We start from the raw sequence: 20,346 nt of genomic DNA on the forward strand, positions 1-20,346 counted from the left end.
CGCGCACAACTGACGGCAAGACGCTTGCGGCATGTGTTAAGTGCCAGATGAATAAGTAAGCAGGCCAATAGCTTAGATTGAATACTCGGCTCGACTCAACCCAGTGCCAATACAATCAAGCAAAATGCTGGGCAGCCGACTGGTTAGACAAGTCACTTGGTTCTCAACAACGGCTTGGCCAAGGAATGCTGTAAGGATTCCAAGAAATTCGATTTAAACGCAGCAAACCGTTTAGTCAATGGAGCCACTTTATTATTGCAAAATTTAAAGAATGTTTTGATTGACACTGTCAAGTATAATAAACAAAGATTTAAGATGATTTTAGTATAGGCATGATATAGTTGAGCTGCAGTCAAGATAACTTTTTTGTATAATGTTATTATTAGGGATAAATAAAATAAAATAATTGTAATCATTTGAGGCATATTAAAGTTAACTATAAAATAAGAACTTAGCTTTAATATGCCTCGAACAAATTATGTCAATTATTTTATTTAAGTTATTACATAGAATAACTTAAGCAAGTAGCAAATGCTATTTAATTAAATTAAATTTTCCACCATATCCAATCCATAATTTATAGTTTTAGTTTTTAATTTAATTGCACAATGAAAATCCTTTTTGTGTGTAAGAAAACTTATTTTATAAATATCTCAATTTAAGATATACATATTATTTGCTTGCTATAAGTATAAGTTGAATTGTCTTACTTTGTAATGTAGAATGCTTTGAATCAACTCAATAAATAATGAACATAAATTTGGAATATTCATATTTTACCGTTATTAGTTTTTAAATTTTAATTTATAATATCCTTTATACATTTTTCAATTGTAAGCGATCAAGAACCAATGAATTATTCATAGCTTTGGTTGTGGTTTCGCAAGAACCACAACAAAAACCACAGCCACAGTGCCTGTCAAGCAAAAACATTCAGTGAAACACAAAACTCACTCAAAGTTGCCACTCAAAACGGAATTTCACTCCACTCATTTGTGCGATGTTTTCGCTTTGCTGCAGCTGCGTGGGGAAACCTTAAAAGACTTCGTTCGGTCGTCTAAGGGGTTGGGAATTGCAATGGACTCTCGCCTGTGTACCGACAACATTTGACGATTGACTTGGACTCGGGCGCTTATCAGCGGCTAACCTGTTGGTTAACTTCAGAGCTAACACGAGCATCGCCAAGCGTTGGCGTCGCTGCTGGCGACGACGTCGACGTCGACGGCGCAGCGTCACACACGGCGTATGACAAAACAGAAATCGGGAATCGTGAATGCGAATGCGAACGAAGGCAACGAGGGCCGAGTGCGAGGCTGTCGTCAGTTGCTTGTGTTTCCTCGTTGGCGCTAGACGCGAAGCGGCAAATGTGAAATAAATCTAAATGAAATATAAACATCTTCACAATATCTAAATAAACAGAATATTTGACGCGTTGCGTTGCGTATACGCGCCGTATACGTAGCGTATAATCATTGTCTTGTCTAGTCAAAAAGTGTAAAACGCGCGTGATTTTTAGCGTGCGTGTTTGTTGTGTTTCTCGCGTTTCTGTGTCTGCGGAACCGGTAAAGACAAATCCTAAGTAGCGAAGCGTGCTCAAGTAGCATCCGTAACTTAACGTTACGGTCCACAGTTGCGGTTGCGTTTGCGGTTTGTGTCTCGTGTTCCGTTCTATACTGTTGTGAGTTCCGTTGCCGTTGTCATAAAATTCTGGCTTTCGCTTTTGTTTAACGGCCTGACACGGAGACTTCAACTTCAAGTGCAAGTTAAACAGGCAACTTGAGCGCAGACTGGGAAATTAAATCAATTGTCAGCAGGTGGGTAATCCTCGAAACTCCCCACTTGCTAATAAGTTCGACATATTTGGGATGCCTGATCCCAGATTCCAGATCCCAGAGTGAATTGAATTTTCAGACAACTTTTTTGAGTTAACCCCATAAACAAGAAAAAAAAGTTTTATTTGTACTCAACGAATACATAACAAATAAGTTAGAAAGAAACCAAGAATGCCAAATACAAAAAAATACAAAATAAAAGCAAAGATGAAGATGAAGAAAACGAAACGGGCGATGAATAAGAAAAACACAGTTCCACAGTCCCATGTTACAAGTATAAAAAGTCGAATGCATTTCGGCCGAACAAACAAAAGAAATGCGAAAGAAATGAGAAAATTTTTATGCTTTCTGTTGGTTTTTATGACCCGCAAGCTGGACCTCCACGACCTCCACGCCCAACTGTTGTTTGCCCTTTCTTAATTAAAACTGCAAATGCTAATTTTAATGGGCACACTCGATGGCGATTAATACAAATATTTATATAGAGCGAAAGCGAGAGCCATTCGACACCTTGACGATGTCTATGCGACAATGGCAATGTCATCTTAAGATTGATGACAATGATTGTTAGGCTAACTATTGATTTTAATTGGACTCAACTGACAGGGCTGCTTGTCGTCAATTGTAGATTTGATAATTTATCAACACACGCACACACACATTGACACAGATTGAGACAAAGACTTTGATTGCTCTGCCTCGATTTGCAGCTTAATGAATACGGGCTGGAACTCGATGCTCAGCTGGTCATCGTTATGACATTCTGCATTTATATTTGTCTGTGTGGGTGTGTCTCTATGGATTCGCATGTGCTTAATTCTACGGCTTATTGTCTTGGGCCAAGCAATAGCCATGTGACTTGATGCGTATACGTAATATAATTAATGCATATTATACAATGACAGTTGAGTTATTGTCTGGGTGTTAAACTGCATTATTAAGTTGCTGTGATAACAGTATAATTCAAGATAGTTGCAGAATTAGATTATTCGTTCTCAAGATGCGACAAATTTTATTTAAGAATTGTTGTTTTAAGCAGCATATAGTATAAAACGTAATCAACGAGATGAGATGAGAAATGATAGAATAAAAATGCGCATTAGAATATATATTACAAGATTACTTATTTCATTATTATTTAAAGCTGATTAAATGTCTAATTTATTTAAGCTAAGCAATTCAAATAATTAAATCTAAAACTACACACAATATTTATTGTCATAATAAAATAAATTTTTAAATATTTAAACAAGGATTCAAAGACTGATTAGAATACCAATTTGAGAAACAGTATTAGAAATAAGTTTAAGAGCTGAATAATTAAGGCTAATGTATGATAAAATGAAAAGCACAAAATATGAAAAGGAATAATAATCTAACAAATCCTAATTAACAATGATTAAATAATTTTAATATTAAAACAAAAACATATAGAAATACTAGAAAATTTAAAGCAGAAAATTAGAAAGAATTTAATATAAAATGTTTCCCCAAAATATTCCTTGCAAATTAAAAGCAATTGTTGAAATTTAATAGCTTATTTTCCATACTAGTCTTGTCAATTTGTGTGGAGGTTTGCTTTGAGACTTAACACAGAAAACTTGTAGATAAATCTCGACGCTTGTCTTGGATTTTCCAACTAGACATTTCAATAAACCCAAATCCGAAATTCATGGCATTTAAGCATTTGCCAAGAGCCTCAATCGAATGTGTAACAAGCATAGAAATGAAGTTGAGCCAATGCAAAGCGATAACCGAAACATTTGAAGCCATTCTGCTGTCCATGAATTGAAGCCGTAGCACGATAGGAAAAGGAAAGGGTAAGGAGAAGGAAAGCGAGAGAAAGCCAAAAACGCATTTCAATTTGCATATCAACACGCAATGAGAAAATGGGGTAAATGCTAAACGGCCAAATGGGCAAATGGTCGCTGATAGCAGCGAATTTTGTGAAAACCACGAAACGAGTAAAACGAAAGTCAAGACGAAGATGAAAGATGTGAAATGAAGGATGTGCGCGATGGGCGTCGACATTCCCGTTAACGTTGACGGCGACTATGACGTTGTAGCTGACGTTGACACTGATGTTGTTTTGAGAACTGAGCAGAAGTGAGGAATGTGTTGAGATGTCCAGCGAAGTAGTCGCAGTCGCAGTTCCCAGCTGATGTCTATTTGCATTTAAATCAAAGAAGTTCTCTTAAAGCGGGCGCTGTGGGTGTGGCTAAGTGCGTTGATGTCGGCATTGACAGGCAAAACATTTCATGCTGCGTCTGCTGCAATACTCTGTAAAAATAAACAATGACAAAGGGTCTATCCAACCGACGAATTTACATAGCATGCTTTCAAGAGTAACTCACATTTCATATGCTAAACATTGTGCCTTTCCCACTTACTCGTCTCTTTTATTGCGTCTTTTTATTGCTTTCTAAGTTTTGCATAAATTATGCATTTCAATGTGTATGTTGGGTGTGTGATTGTGTGACGTGTGTGTGTAAATGGGTTGTTGGTGGAGTTACATGAGCAAACCCGCCGCTTGAATTCATTTGATTTCTCGCAGACAGTCTGAAGTCACAGGTGACATTTTTATGGCCAATCTGTGCTGGCAATAAAACGATTGCCGTTTTCAAGGCGCATAACCCCAAGGCTAGGTACGCAACACGCAGTCAACAACATCTGGCGCAATCTAATCTACTTGCCTCGCAACAACATTAACAACCAGCCCGTGAGTCAGTCAGTGAGTTAGTCGAGTCAGTCAGTCAGCGAGTCAAACAGTCGCATTGGCGCAATCAGGTCTGAGGTCAGAGGATTTGAAAATTTCTCTGGGGATCGGCAGCAGCTCATGCTCATAGTTGCCCGCACTCATACAGAATGAGCATTGGGATAGGTTATGCCTTTTCAATTTACTATCCATCCAGCAGGCACTCTGTACATTTCGGTGCTTTGCCCTTTACCTCGTGGCTTCCCATTCGCCTTTATTCAATAATTCATACATTGCACGGGGGAATCATCGTGTTGCCTGGCCTGAAAGACCTTAATGCATAACGAAAATTAATTATATTTCAATTAAACGTGAATCACACAACGGAGCAACGTGGTCAAAAGATTAGTACCCTGACTTAAATTAGACACAAAAGCGCATTGTTTGCACTTAACAGGCGACAGACTGAATGCTCTAACTAAGAAGAACAATAATTTAAATTTTAAGTTAAGCATAACATTTAAATATTAATAATTATCATAAATATCAAATCATTCATCCATTCACTTTTAAACTAATTTGGTGTCGCCTTTTGACAGCCTAAAAGTATGCTTCACTTTTTTGGCACAATCGATTAGCTCTTCCAACAAAAAGTTGACAAAATGCTTTCGCAAAAAGTTTAAATCAAATTCTTAAACTAGACTTCAGGGTGTATTAAATTCGGCCAACACTTTCTTGTGATAAACTAGATGGATTTCGGTCATGTTCGTGGCCATCATAATCAACGTGTGCGTTGTGAGATGTCGATATCGAGCTGGCAGCAGCAAGCGAGCGAACGCGGTTGAAACGCGCGGTTCAAACATCATTAAAATGCAAAAATTGATGAGCGCAGCGACGACAGCAGGTCAACTTGTGAGCTTAGGGACTGTCGACAGCCAAGCAAGTCCGGGGCAGGCAGACAGAAGGCGAGAGAGTGAGGTTTTCAGTTGGGAAAGTGGCTGGTGAGCCGTGTGGTTGCTTTCCAACTTCTGCACCTGCTTCTGCTGCTTCTGCTGTTGCTGTTGGGTTTTGCTATGTTTCTATGGTCGATGTTGGTGGGCGCTTCAAGTGAACATTTAATTAATTTTGCTTGTTGGCTTGGCGCGTTGATTAAAACGCCATTTACAACATTTTTGCCAGCATTTAAGCCAAAAAGAAGTTAGATGCTCATTAATTTGTATAGAGAGCAGACCGGAAAAGCTGCCAAGTAGTGTTAGTCATGTATACAATACTCGTATATCTATGCAGCAAGAGCAGCCTGCACTCTAGATAGATAAATGAGCTTGTTGCAGGCAATGCACAAAGACGAATGGTAATCGAGATGCCTTGCTGAAGGTTAGCCAAATGCAAATTAATTACTTTTACTCTTCTTGGTAATAAGCATAAAAGTGCTCATCAGTATCAGATGCAAGAGCTTGTCATGGTTACGCCACAATTAGAGTTTGTTATCAGCCACAGCGCAGAGATTCAAGGAAACCGGAAAGCAAGACATTGTGATAGATACATCTTTAAAATGGCCACACCCAAAAACATGGCTTGTCTTCAACCCCTTCGTTAAACCCAGGCAAATGGGCACTCATTATGATTGTGAGCCTGACTATCTTTTGTGGCCAAGTGAAGACATTTTCACAGTGCGTTGCCTTTGATAAGCAGCCTGAAGACAATGATAAGCTCAATGGCAGCGAAAAAGGTTGAACGCTGAGTACAATAAACCCTTGCGTGAGTATACGCTTGTGTGTGTGAGTGTGCGAGTGTGTGTAGAAAATTTATGCTTGCCATTGTCTCCTGCTTAACCGCAAAATAGTTGCAATGGCTGACATAGCAGCTTTGCGGGCTGCAGCAAATGGTCAATTAATAATGGTCACTGGCCCTTGAATCGCACATTGTCTGAGTGCAGTACTCCCCCACTCACTCTTTTGCTGTAGAAAGTGAAAGTTACTTTAAGCCATGTCGACGTGTTGGCGCACAAAAGTAGGCAACGACATGCGACAGCGACTGGAACAGTTTTCGCAATAAAATTCATTGATTTTCATTTGCGTGGGCAGGGCAACCGAGGAAGAGAGCGAGTTCTGGGAGCGAGTGCGATACGTGTTTGTATGCGAAAGTTTTAGTTGTATTAATATTGGTTTTACCCACTCACTTCGACTATTGCCTTGTACCGTATGTGTTGGTGTTATGCAAGGCTATAGCAAAAAAGAGCAAGACCAACAACAACAATGAGCAACTGAGAGAAACTGACAAAGGTTGAGCAAACAAATGGCGTCAAAAGACAAGGGAAAATCGCTGGCTGAATGCCTGGGCTGACAGCAGGCAGGAAGGTCCTTTGACTTGCTCATATTGGTGCCAGCTACAAAAAAGGTTAAACGCCTAAACAAGTGAGCAATATAAACAATGAAATGGCATAAAATTCAAACAGATAAAAGACTTGCTTTGACTGGGTTAAGCATATAAAATTGCCAGATTACCAAAAGTTCTGTGGTCTCGACTTGAAATCTCACATGTGTGCTGTCCTTCAAGTATAATCATTTTATGATTAAGAGGTTTAAGGCCTACTTTGTGGAAACTCTTAGAAAATTCAAGAGCGCTTAAATAAAACTTAAATTATTAAAGTCACATATTATTTTCCTTATTTGTCATTTGATTTATTTTATATGTTAGTAATCACTTTATTATGACAGGTTTAAAGTCTACGTATTTTGTGTGTATACTTGCACTGTGACCAAAGCCATAGAGAAATGCATTGCAATAAAAGTAGTTAAATAAAGTTTATGTTATTAAAGTCACATCTTAAATGCATAATTGTATAGTTATCATTTTATACCTAAGAAGTTGAAGGATTCTGTGTACACTTTAAAGAGAGCCTTCAAAGAATGCTATGCCATAAGGTGTGCTTAAAACTTTAATTATTAAAATTACTTACTATTTGCATTATTTGTGGTATTCTTTATTTTATTGTACTCATTTAATGATTAAAAAGTTTAAGGACTCTGTGTATACTTTGCGGAAATTAAATGAAATTAAATAACGAAGTTTTAATTATTAAAGTCGGGCATTATTTGTCAATTGCCATTTAATGTAACACATAAGAATAAAGAAAGAAAGAAAAAGCTTAGCATTTTCTAACTGCATGCTACACCATATTAAAGAACTTCAATTATTATTAAGCTACCTTTAATTGTGCAGCTCTTAACTGATCTAAACTTGAGAACTGTCTGCCTTGCTCAACCCAATATAAAGTACAATTGAAAATGAATCAAAAGACTTTCAACAACTGTAAAATTCAATTGTTATCCACACATTATGGTAGAGGCAAGAACACACCCACACGCCCACACACAATCCAAAAGACACACGCAGCTGGCAAAAGACTGTCAGTCGGACAAACAGATAGAGACGAAGCGATAGACAGTCGGATATATGGAATACAAGTGTGTAAGGGTGTGCTTTCGGGTTTGTAGACATGTGCAGACCCGTCAAATCTACTCGTTAAGCAGACCGGTTGCCATTTGATAAATTACTCATTCTTCTGCATGTATGACTGCTCCCACTCTCCACTTCCCCGCTGTAGGGGAAGAGAGGAGCAGCAGCTCTTGCCCCTCTGGCCAGGCATATGACACTCAAAGTTCAAAGCTGCCATCGTGTGTCCTTGGCATTTTATTTTAGCAATGGCTTGCGTTTTGCTTATTACTTGCTCAACGAGGTCATCACACACACAACTCTCGACACAAACTGACACATCAAAATTGTGAATGTGAATGCGAATGAGAATAATTTCCAAACTGTTTTTTTGCTTAGTCGTGCAAAGAAGCGCATCGCCTGCAGGCAGCAGTTACGACTGGCAAAAACTGATGCCACTTTATGGCTCATGATGCCTAAAATAAACTGTCTCAATGGATCAACTCGAAGGCTAAGTTGGTCTATAAAATATACATAGAATTGCATTTGAATATTTACTCTATAATATCACATTCAGAAAAAGTTATTTGGCTTAACATAAAAATGCAATGAAAATAAAAAATAAAATCTGGAATCCTGCTGGTAAGATGTCAAAATAGAATTAAGAAGGTAAATTCTTAAATAATTGATGATTAAAATTGCAGTCTACTTTCCATTTTTTGTTCTCTCTGTACAGTGTGTTTACTTCAGCAAAAACTAAATAAATAAATTGCCAGAAATGAAAAATAAGTATCTTATCTTTCATCTGTGACTTTCAAGCCACACGTAGTATTTTAAGATAAAATGATAAACTTAAAATAAATACAATTCGTTTGCTTTTTAAATGAAATACAATGTTTAACTTTGAGCATATAAAAAAGCGAAAATTCCAAGCAAATAACACTTAAAACTGATGCGTTGCGTTGGCTCTCCATTATACTCGGTCTCTGAACATAAACAACCTGAGTATCTCATTTCCTATTTGCTGATGACATCAACAATACATAATTGCTTGTTCAGCGAGCTCTTACGAATTTTTGTGTTTACTTTGCTGAAACGCGAATTCCATATAAATATTTTTCATAAAAAATGGCATCAAAATTGTTTTTCATAAATTTCTTTTTTTTGCCCAAAAGCCCGTGTTTTTTCTATCTCTCTCTCTCCCGCTCTCTCTTGCGCTTCAAAGTCAACAAATTTGATGACTTATAATTGGCCCGAGCACTTGCCGTGTGTAGTGGCCGTAATTGCTGGCCATATTCAAATTATATTTGAAAGAGATTTGAGGCAAAACAACTTGAAAAGCATAAAAGAATGGATTGGGTGGGAACTTGGTGGTTTGGGTTTGGGTTTGGGCCCATATCGTATCTGTCTGTCTATAGCTGCGAAGTTGCCTGCCGCTTGTCTGCATGCCTCGTTGAACTTTAGTCCAAAGTGGCCTGTGTAATTTGTATACAATTCGCCGTTTCGACTCGAGCACTTGAAGTGCTCTTCCGCAGTTGGCAAACATTTCAATTTTCGAATCAAATATAAATGTAGAATGGCAAAAAAAAAGCACGTAAAATAATATATGGAACACAATGAAATAGCGCAACGAAGAGGCATACCATATAGGCCTTAGCTGCTCTTATTTACTTTTGGCTTTAACATTTTTTGTGCATTTTCTCTGGCTCTGTTTGTTTGGCCTTTTGGGATAAGTGGCAGGGGGCTAGGGTCACTCGATGGCCCGCCCTTGGCCGTAAATTCATGCAAAAACAATCTTATTAATGGCTATAAGGGCCGTCCATCCGATTGTCTGTGCTCGCACACTCAGATTGTTGTTTGTGTTAATAATGTTTAACTGCGATTTTTATACGAGTACGAGTACGAGTACGAGTATTTCTATTTTTTGTTTTATCAGCGCCTGGATTTCCTGTTGCTATTGCTGTCTCGCTGTCGCTGTTGTTTGCCAATTTTAGCCATTTAGTTTGATTTGAGTGTTATCTTTATGTGCTGTCGCTTATCGTTCCCCGACATACATATATAGACAGTAATGGGCTTAGCTCATAGCGCCCCAAGCTAAAGCCCCCTCGCACTGTGGGCGCAACATTTATCACATAATGCGATAGCCCCCGGGATCAAAGTGACTCCAGCATGTCAAAGCGGTAATATCTCTGATATTTTAACTAGGGGTATTCCAACTCTTGTGCCACTTTGCATTCGCATTTAATAGATTATACAATAAATAATGTTTCTAGCTTAGATTTATTGTGTACGATATATTTCAATGTTCTTAAATCGATTCATTTCATTTACAATTCAATTACTGTTTAATTATTCTGCAATATAATATATAAAAATATATATATTCTTTGAAGTGATACTTTGTGGCTACAAAAAAATTCACAAAGCACTCAATATTTATTTTATGTTGATGAATATCAGAACTTTATTTAATTTAATGTAGTTTTTTTTGTTTCTTTCGTAATCGATACTGAATTGCACTTGAATAAAAATAAACTATTTCAAGTGTATTGATGATTCGTTGCTCACTTAATTCACTCCCATTATTGTTTTAGTCAGACTCATATAAGTATGAAATTTATGTGTCTATAATAATAAAAACAGAAAAATAAATGCAAATAGTGAATGACTCAAATGTTTAACGACTTGGCTCCGCTTCAAGTGCATTGTGCGCTTAAATGGAAATAAATTCTCTAATTAGTTGTTGGCCACATAAATCAGCAAATAAATAAGTGCGCCATGTGGATGCGAATGAATGATTGACTGAATGTGTATATGGACAGTATATGTAGCAGATATAAATTACACTTATGTGATTATATCTACATATATGTATGTGTGATGAATAATGTTCGACATTTCAACAATTTATAAAGTGCTCGGCAACAGTTTTTAAGTGTTCCAGTGAATTTTTTAATTAAATTCAAGCCAATTCCAAATATATTCTGATACTGAACACATGTTCTTCATTCAGCCTCTCTCAACTGTCTGTCTATCTATTTGCCGTCTGTCCGTCCATCTGTCAGTTGGGTCGAGTAATTTCTTTGATGCGTGGCGGAAAGAAACTATCGCAAAAGTTTGCTGTGAAAACTTTGTAATTGATTATCATAAAAATAGCCATGTTAATTAGTAGAAATGCTGAAAGGCGTGTGCTGCCCCATCATCATTATCATCAACTTCATCATCATCATCATTACGAACAACTGCAGCTGGGCATTGATCATTTGTAATGGCTTAACTAGCAACTGACTGTGGCAATAACGCTACTGGCATCATTAGTGAAATTTATGGCCAAGTTAATGGCATAGTTTCCTCAACTGTCTGTGTGTGAGAAATAGCTTAAAATGTATTTAAGTCAACAAGAGGGCTCTTTGTTGTGGTCAACTTTATTTTTATTTACATACTTCGCATGCTCTTCTCCTCTTCCTCTCTCTTTCTCTTTTATCCCTCTCTCTCTCTCTTTCTCTTTCTCTTCTCAAGTCAAACACGCAATCAAATAAGCAAATAAAACATAAGTGGGATGTGGTTACTAATTTGAAACAAAGTTATTTTTGTAATTCACATACTCGGCATTCATTTGTGTGCAATTTATCCAGCCAAAGCACAAATAAATCATTTTTAGTTAAAGCCAAATGCTTTTGCTTTGATTGTTTTGCAGGCAAAATTTCTCTTTTGGAAATGTTATATTGCAGAATTGCAGATATATTTCAGATTTGCACAAATTTGTCAAAGGAAATAGAAATTTACTAAAATTCCTAAGAGTTGTATTTAAACTCTTTAAAAATTACATAAAATGCTTTAAATAAGAGATATATTTATTACGGTTAGAACGTTATTGACACGTTACTATAGTAAATAAAAAAAATTTGAGTGAATATATTCAATACGTTTAATTTATTTTCATTCCAAATATTTGATTAGAAATTATAGCTATATCTTAGATATTTGTTAAAGAAAACTGTGTTACAAATTCTCAAATTTATGCTTAAACTCCTTAAAAATTTATTATGTATAATCAGCTTTGAAAAAAAAGTTTAAATTATTTTAAGGTAGAGTGTATAAATTTAATACGCTTCATTCTATTTTCGATTTTTATTCAATTTATTAAAGGTGTTTTGCTCATCTTTACAACATGCAGTCAATTTAACTTGCGTTAACCCAAAATAGATTAAGCCAATTTTAGAGCGTAATAAATTTAAGCGACTGCTTGCTGCTGCTGGAAAAAAGTTAGCGTTCAAAAACCAAAAACAATAGCATAAAGTTTATAAGAAAGAGATGAGATGAGGTGAGAGAGTATTTGCTATAAATGCGACATTAAAAGGTACTTTAATACCTCAGCTATAATAAGCTATGCATAACGGGTCCCCACACACACGCACACACAAGTCCATAAAATGTTTCACGTGCCCCAATAAGTAGGCAATATATGTGTTGTACTTATAAAAAAAGGGAAAGAAAAAATGACTGTCATTCGACAGTGCGTGTTGAGGTGGAAAAGAAGGCGAAGGTTTTTGCAGCTACTATAAAAACAGAGCGTGAGGAAAATCCCATTAAAGTGAACGGCTGTCCAGGCAGAGCCAGCGAAAGCGCCTTGTTTCATTATATTGCCAGCTCAAAGATAAATTGTTCTGCAAAAATGGTGTGACAAATGCATCAAAATTAAAATTACCAAGTGCCGCAGAGCAGCAGCTTCAGTCGCAGCCACAGCCATAGCTATAGGTTCAGCTATCGTCGAGAAGGACCCAAGCTGTGACATCCGACAAGCGACTAGCGACTCCTCTGCAAACGCAGAAGCAGAAGCAGACGGAGACTCACTCGACAGGATGACACACTCAAGCTGCTTTGTGCTGCGCTGCGCTGTCTTGTTAGTAATGATTATAAGCATGAGCTAAAGGCGACACGACGAGCCGCAGCGTGGCAAAGTGTATAAAGATGATGATAATGATGCTTGTGAGCCTGATGATTATGTTGCCGAGGCTGATGCCTGATGCCTGGCTGCCTGATAATGATTTCGATGATGTTTATGGCCTGAGTAGTTGCCGGCTTTTGTTGTGGTCCCTCCCCACCTCCTTCTTGGGGGGCAAATGCGTTAATAAAAAATTGTTAACTGCCATTTTTTACACAATTTCCGCCTGTCGCAGCCCGTTTTCGTTGCTGCTGTTGTTGTTGTTGCTCAGCTCCAGCTCCCCCTGGGGCACACTTTTGTACTGTGTAACCTGTGGGTCTAGCTCGAGTTCCGGACAAGCGTTTGGCACACTTCCGCCTATTAATTTATCAACATTATTTTGTATATTTTTCCTGGCCCGCGGCGCAAAGCACTTTTCTGACATTCCTTCATCTCTCTCTCTCTCTGTGTTTCTGTCTCTGTCGCGTCGAGGTTATGGATTGTGTATCTTGAGTTGTTATTACATAATATTTGGGGAGCAACACTTTATTTTGATGCGTAACCTTTCTGCCAAATTGCCTGTTCTTGGGCTTGGCCAAACAAGTAATTAAACCTGTTTGTACTTGTAATCAAGTTTATCAGGCTCGTTTTCTCATTTTCTTTTCATGAAGACAATTGACAATGCTGGCAGATTATGCAAAGTTGTCAAAGGTTTCTGAAACAAAGTAAAGTTGAAATGATTTTTGAAAAGAAATTGTGGTTGGTTTTCGCTTTCGATTATGAAATAAATTTGTATATACATATAACTGTTAAGTTATTTTTGTGAATATATTTTATTATTTTGTCATTATCATATTTACAATAAACTTAAGTTAATATCTGACAATGATTATAAAATAAAGTTCTGTTGAAAGGTGAAAATGTGGTTAATTACAATTTCATAATGTAAGTTGATTACTTACATTTCATACGTAAATACGTTTGAATTTAAAAAAAAAGTGTCTTAAACATACAATATAAATATATTAATTGTTTGCATTTACATTTTTTACTGTAAAGTATTTTGAATCTTTTCTTTATAGTTGGTTGCTTTACATTTCCATTATATAGTGAATATATAAATGGGATTTCCATATATATAAATATATATTTCATTATTTTGTCTTTCGAACATATAATATGTATTAAACTAGTTATAATCCGTTCACGTTCGGCCATCACAAAATAGTTCGTATTGGATTTGAAATACGCTGCCATTGATGCTAATGCTCAGCTAACTGTAGAGATTTCTTGTCTATTTCGAAAATCTGTCGTAATCACGTAGAAGGCATTAATTATAAATTCATTAAATTTGCTTGGAATTAGCAATTTTCATTTGCGTTCGCAACAGCTTAAGCCTTAACTGTTCACCTCATTGCCAAGGGGACGTGGCTTTCAGTTAACGATGCTATGAAATGCAATGTTCCAACACTGCTTAACTAACGTAATGTGTATGTACATTTACCTGTTGTTGCATTTGTTCATGCTGGGGGGAAAACATAAAGCTGCACACAGTAAAAGTTTTAGCCAGAAACATAGAGAGAGAAAGGAAGAGAGAGAGTGGTAGAGTTGTTAAACCAAATCCAATTAAATTTGCATTTACATGCAGCATGTGTAACCAGTACTCACTATTTTAGGTTCTAGTTCGAGGTTGAGTTCAGATTCGGACTCGGATTCAGATTTAGATGCTCTCTCATACGGGTTATGGATGTGTTGCTGTTTTGTCAGTTTTTCGTGTCGTTTTCCATCGCCTGACAAACTATCAGCTGAAGTACGTGTGTACTTTCGTATTTGGCTGGCAGAACTTGAAACTTTGATTGTAAACATGAAATTAATTACAGCGCCCAGCATGGAAATTGAAATCCAGGAAAATCCTTCAATTGTATTTTGTGATTTGGCCCAGACGAACAATGCAATCAATCCTCCTCCTTGCGGATTATGATGCGTTGCTCTGTCTCTCAAGGATTCATCAATTAAGCTGTTGGCCATCAAGTTCTCTGAAATTGGCAAATAATAGAAATTGATTGCATCTTTCAAGCATGCATATCATTGTTCGCTTCCTGGTAAACTGAACCATAAGTCAGTGGAAATTATTTAATCAGATTAAGTCTGCATTGAAGTAAATCATTTATTGGAAATTTTGAGGCTTAAATTAGTCAACGGAAGTGGTGAACTTAATTGCTTTGTAATTAAGTCATGTGTTGTAAATTATTTTATACCAAATTCAATTGGCAAATGTGAAAATGCATGACTCAATCAGTTCTTGGTTTAAATAACTTAATCGTTTTTTGATAAGCTTTTTTAACCATATGAACAGCATATACTTTCTAAACATGTTAAACTTAAGTGGAATTTAAAATATAAATATTGTATTCATAGCTTATAAGCTATGCTTACTTAAATTTTGATATTATACAGACAAATGTATAGATGCAACACTACTTGTGAAAATATTAAGACGTGTTCAAGTATTTCAACTACACCGGAAAAGAACTGATGTTTATTTCAAAAATTTCTAGACTCATATTTATTATTAATATGACGCAGTACATGAGAGCACATGAAATTCTCTAGGGATGTCAAGTGCATTTTTCGGGTATTTAAAATATACATGTCACAACGCAGTTTGCGTTAGATGCACTTTGCGATTTTATATTAGATGTCAAGTGGTTTTTATGAGCTATAAGTAACCACACATTTGGTGAACTATTTATTTAGTCTTGGGATAGCTCGGTGCATTGTGACAATGTATGTCTAATATATACTTCGCATCTATTGTAGCACACTATGAAAATGTCAGAATGTATTGAAAGGAATTTGTGAATGATAATTTCCTTACTTTATTTGTAAATTGCAAATTGAATTAAATAAAGTGTAGAATTTTATACTAAAATTATTTTGTATATGTATAGCTAGCCAAAGAAATAAGAAATCTTATTACGTCAAAACATGTTTTAAATATTATTTAAATCACTATGATAAATAATTCTTTAAATTACAGTCGCAGTGTCTAATTTGATTTGTGCTGCGCTGAGCGTAATCAAAGGACTTGCTGATTTGTGCTGACACTGTCGCAATGCGTTTACCAACACTGCTTCCTCGACCGAAATAAACTTGATGCTAATGCCACACTTTCACTTCCGCTTTGCTGCACTTGGCTGCCAACATTGTTTTTAATAAAGCCAAACGACACCGTCTCTAGTCTCCGACTCGACCCGTCTCAAGCGCTGCGAGACAGTGACAGCATGTGTTTGAGCGTGTGTTTGTGTTAGAGTGTGTGTGAGGGAGATGGCAAATGAAATAAATGCCAGTCAAGGCAACAACTTAATCCTTGGGGGAAGCGCGCAGACGAAAGACGAAAATGAAGACAAAACCGAAACCGAAACAAAAGCGAAACGCAACAAGAAGTCGCGGAAAATTCGGGGGGGGGGGGGGAAAGGGCAAAGAGAGCTAAGTTAGTTTCAAATTCCAACTAAGAAGTAATTCCGGGCTGAAAACTTTTACATTTAAACAAATCTAATGGAAGTTGTCTGTGATTTTTTGTACTTTATACTTTTATACTATTTATGCATTCTCTCTTTTTTTGTTCGCAGAGTCCACACAATTAGCAATGAGCCAAATATTAAAGTAAACTTGTTGGCTAAATATAACATTGAAGATAAACTTGAGACGAGACTTGTGTGCCCGAGCACAGGCGACGGAAATGGCTGCTTAAGTGGCGGACTTCCGGTGAAACCGGACAGGAATCAACAAGAATAACAGCCAAGGCCCGCATATCCCACTCAGCAGAGAGTGCACATACATAGTTATTCCTCACCGTTGACTCATTAGGCAGCTAAAACAAAGTCATGGCCAATGTAAGCAACGAGACGGTTAATGCTTGGCTAATATCGGCCAGCACGCAGTTGCCCCAACTGCTGGGCGCCAACTGGAGCACAACCCTTTCCCCCCCCTCGATGGCAGCACTCTGTCCACCATCATGAGCAGCAGCAGCACTTCGACAACAACCAGCACCACTACAACATCGATGACCACCACAACGGCGAGCACAGCAGGCTCTGATTCGGATGCGGATAAATCGGACATTATGCACAATCAGTTCGTGCAGATCTTCTTCTATGTGCTGTACACCACAGTGTTTGTCCTGGGCGTGTTTGGCAACGTTCTCGTCTGCTATGTGGTGCTGCGTAATCGTGCGATGCAAACCGTAACCAATATATTCATTACCAACCTGGCGCTATCCGATATTCTGCTGTGTGTGCTCGCCGTGCCCTTTACGCCGCTCTACACTTTCATGGGCCGTTGGGCATTTGGTCGAACGTTGTGTCACCTGGTTTCGTATGCACAGGGATGTAGCATTTATATATCAACGCTGACGCTGACCTCGATTGCCATTGATAGGTACTTTGTGATCATCTATCCGTTCCATCCACGCATGAAACTCTCCACGTGCATTGGCATCATTGTGAGCATCTGGGTTGTTTCGCTGCTGGCCACTCTGCCCTACGGCATGTACATGAAGATGTCCGAGGTGACGAACAATGACACTCAGGTCAATGGCACGAGTCTGGGCAGCGCCTTGCCCAACGACACCATGGCTGCCCAGGCTTACATGCAGCTGATGAGCGACACCGAGTCGCTGATGGTCTGCGAGGAGAATTGGCCGGCGGAACAATATCGCAAGGTGTTCGGAGCCATTACGACAGTGCTGCAGTTTCTGCTGCCCTTTTTCATCATATCGATTTGCTACGTTTGGATCTCCGTTAAGTTGAATCAGCGTGCCCGGGCCAAGCCGGGTTCGAAGTCGTCGCGGCGCGAGGAAGCGGATCGAGATCGCAAGAAGCGCACGAATCGCATGTTGATTGCAATGGTGGCGGTGTTTGGACTCAGCTGGTTGCCCATCAATTTGGTAAATATATTCGATGACTTCAATGACAAGTCAAAGGATTGGCGCTTCTATATCCTGTTCTTCTTTGTGGCCCACTCGATTGCCATGAGCTCGACGTGCTACAATCCCTTTCTGTACGCCTGGCTCAATGAGAACTTTCGCAAGGAGTTTAAGCATGTCCTGCCCTGCTTTAATCCCTCCAACAACAACATCATCAACATCACCAGAGGCTACAATCGCAGTGATCGCAACACCTGCGGTCCGCGACTGCATCATGGCAATGGCGATGGAGGCGGCGGCGGAAGTTTAGATGCTGATGATCAGGATGACAATGGCATCACTCAGGAGACGTGTTTGCCGAAGGAGAAGCTGCTCATCATACCGCGAGAGCCAACCTATGGCAATGGCACTGGCGCTGTGTCGCCCATACTCAGTGGGCGTGGCATCAATGCCGCCCTCGTGCATGCTCGCCAGTCGCAGCCACAGCAGCAGCAACAGCAACAACAGCAGCAGGTGGAGTTGATGCGTCGCATTAGACGACGCACGGATGAGGATGGCGACTACATTGACTCCGGAGATGAGCAGACGGTGGAAGTTCGCTTCAGCGAGACGCCATTTGTTAGCTCCGATAATACGACAGGCATCAGCATGCTTGAGTCGAGTAGTCAGTGCCAGGACTCGGATATGCTGGCCGATTTGGGCGCTGCTATTATTGGACCAGCAGATGCCAGTAGGCGATATAACTGAGACAGGGTAAGTAACCAGAAATGTACTATAGTAAGTAAGAAAGTCCAGAACACACGACTATAAAATACTCTCTAAACATTTTCAATAAAAGCTAATATATACCAAAGTACAATAATATACCAAAAGAATACTAAAATGACCCAAAGTAATATATGTATGTATATCCCTTATTAAAAATACTAACATAAACCAACTGCTATATTTCGTATATCCATAAACTACAACATTCAAAATATACCGTAGAGAACAAAATATACCATATGTTATATATATTCAACCAATACAATCGGGTCGGAGAAGGTTCCTTTTGCCTCCTATATTCCCTTCTACACTATGTGACTATCTATACAAAGTACGATTTGATGCATCAATATGACTGGCACAACTCACATATCTCATCTGCAATATCCATTTTCATCTTCATCTTCGGCTGCTATCAGATTTTTGGCAAAATGGTTTACCACATTGTGCAGCCGCCGAGTTTTCCTTTTCCATGCCAATGATTCCATTTCCTCACCAAAAGAAAAAAAATCATAAAAATTGAGTTTGCTACCTGCATGAATGCTTATGAATTTCCACTTCACTTTTCCACATACTCTCGTTGTCGAAACTGAGATAGCTTGAGTGCAACAAGAGCAAATCAAATGACAAGTAGCAGCTGGCAAGAATTTCGTTTACTTTTTCTCTCTCTCTCTCTCTCTTTGTCTGTCTGTTGCTAGCAAATTTCATTTGGCAAGCTCAAAAGACATCAGCTTTAGATGGGGAGAGTGGAGTGGCAAGTGAAGCTCATCCATCCAGTGCTGGGCAGTAAATCAACTGTCAACTCTAACTCTGTCGTCTGAGCTACTCACAAGTCCTTTGCGCCTGTCATCGTGCAAGTCTCGCACAGCTGCATTTCCCAAAATGGCAATAAAAATGAATTAAAATATCCAAGTGCAGCAATTTTCCAATGCATATTTAATGTTTGGGGGGAAAAAGAGTTATTCAATTTACAAATGAATAAGATTTGGACATTAAGAAACAATTTTAATGCAAGTTTAGACATTCATTCGTTGTCAACTGTAAGTCAAGTTTCTTTGGTAAAAAGAAAAACTTTACCAAGCTGAGATGACAGATGGCAACGGACTGCAAATGGATTAGGTAAATGTTTCTAGCACGTGCCGACCCTTTGGCCAGGTGCTCAAACAACAACAGCAACAACAACAACGACGACAACATCAAGTTGATTTCTTAGAACAGCAGCAGCAGCAACAGCAACAGCAACAGCAATAACAACATAATATATGTACACAAATTACCAGCTGAAGCTGTCAGATAAATGCGTTGCAAAATGGTCAACAGCCGGGGCCAACGATAAGGCGCAAGTCCCTCATAAACATAATGCTTTGACGCAGAATAATTTACATTGGCTTATTTATTTATAATTTTTTATGGGAGCACGTTATGGGGCCATCTGTCTGTCCGTCCGTCTGTCTGCCCAGTTTTGATCTCCACTCGAGATGGCCAAAGTCATAAAGTTTATAAATATATCGCTTGGCATTGAAATTCTATTTGATTAAATGAAAATTTACTACTCATATTAAACGTCAAATGGCAACAATAACAAACTTGACGCATTTGATGTGCAGTCAAATTAAAGCTATTCTCACCATCAGTTTATTTATCGAAGTGAATAATACTCTACATAGAAATCTGATATATTTTAGAATATACACTTTATTTGATACATTTCAATATGCAGTTTCCATCAAAACAAAATTTTTTCTTTATTTTGGAATGTCTAACA

General features: G+C 38.2%; 1 protein-coding gene across 1 annotated transcript in view; it reads left to right on the forward strand.

The window, feature by feature from the left end:
* The first annotated feature begins 945 nt into the window (after window positions 1–945).
* The window catches only part of LOC133845395 (prolactin-releasing peptide receptor), a 37,743-nt gene continuing 18,342 nt past the window's right edge, over window positions 946–20,346 (forward strand). Inside the window, exons 1-2 of the mRNA XM_062279857.1 lie at window positions 946–1,814; window positions 16,519–18,566. Of these exons, the coding sequence (XP_062135841.1) occupies window positions 16,905–18,560 (1,656 nt within the window). The 5' untranslated portion in view covers window positions 946–1,814; window positions 16,519–16,904 and the 3' untranslated portion in view covers window positions 18,561–18,566. The remainder of the gene's footprint in view (window positions 1,815–16,518; window positions 18,567–20,346) is intronic.

The sequence above is a fragment of the Drosophila sulfurigaster genome, chromosome 3, assembly GCF_023558435.1.
Source record: "Drosophila sulfurigaster albostrigata strain 15112-1811.04 chromosome 3, ASM2355843v2, whole genome shotgun sequence".
Classification (NCBI taxonomy): domain Eukaryota; kingdom Metazoa; phylum Arthropoda; class Insecta; order Diptera; family Drosophilidae; genus Drosophila; species Drosophila sulfurigaster.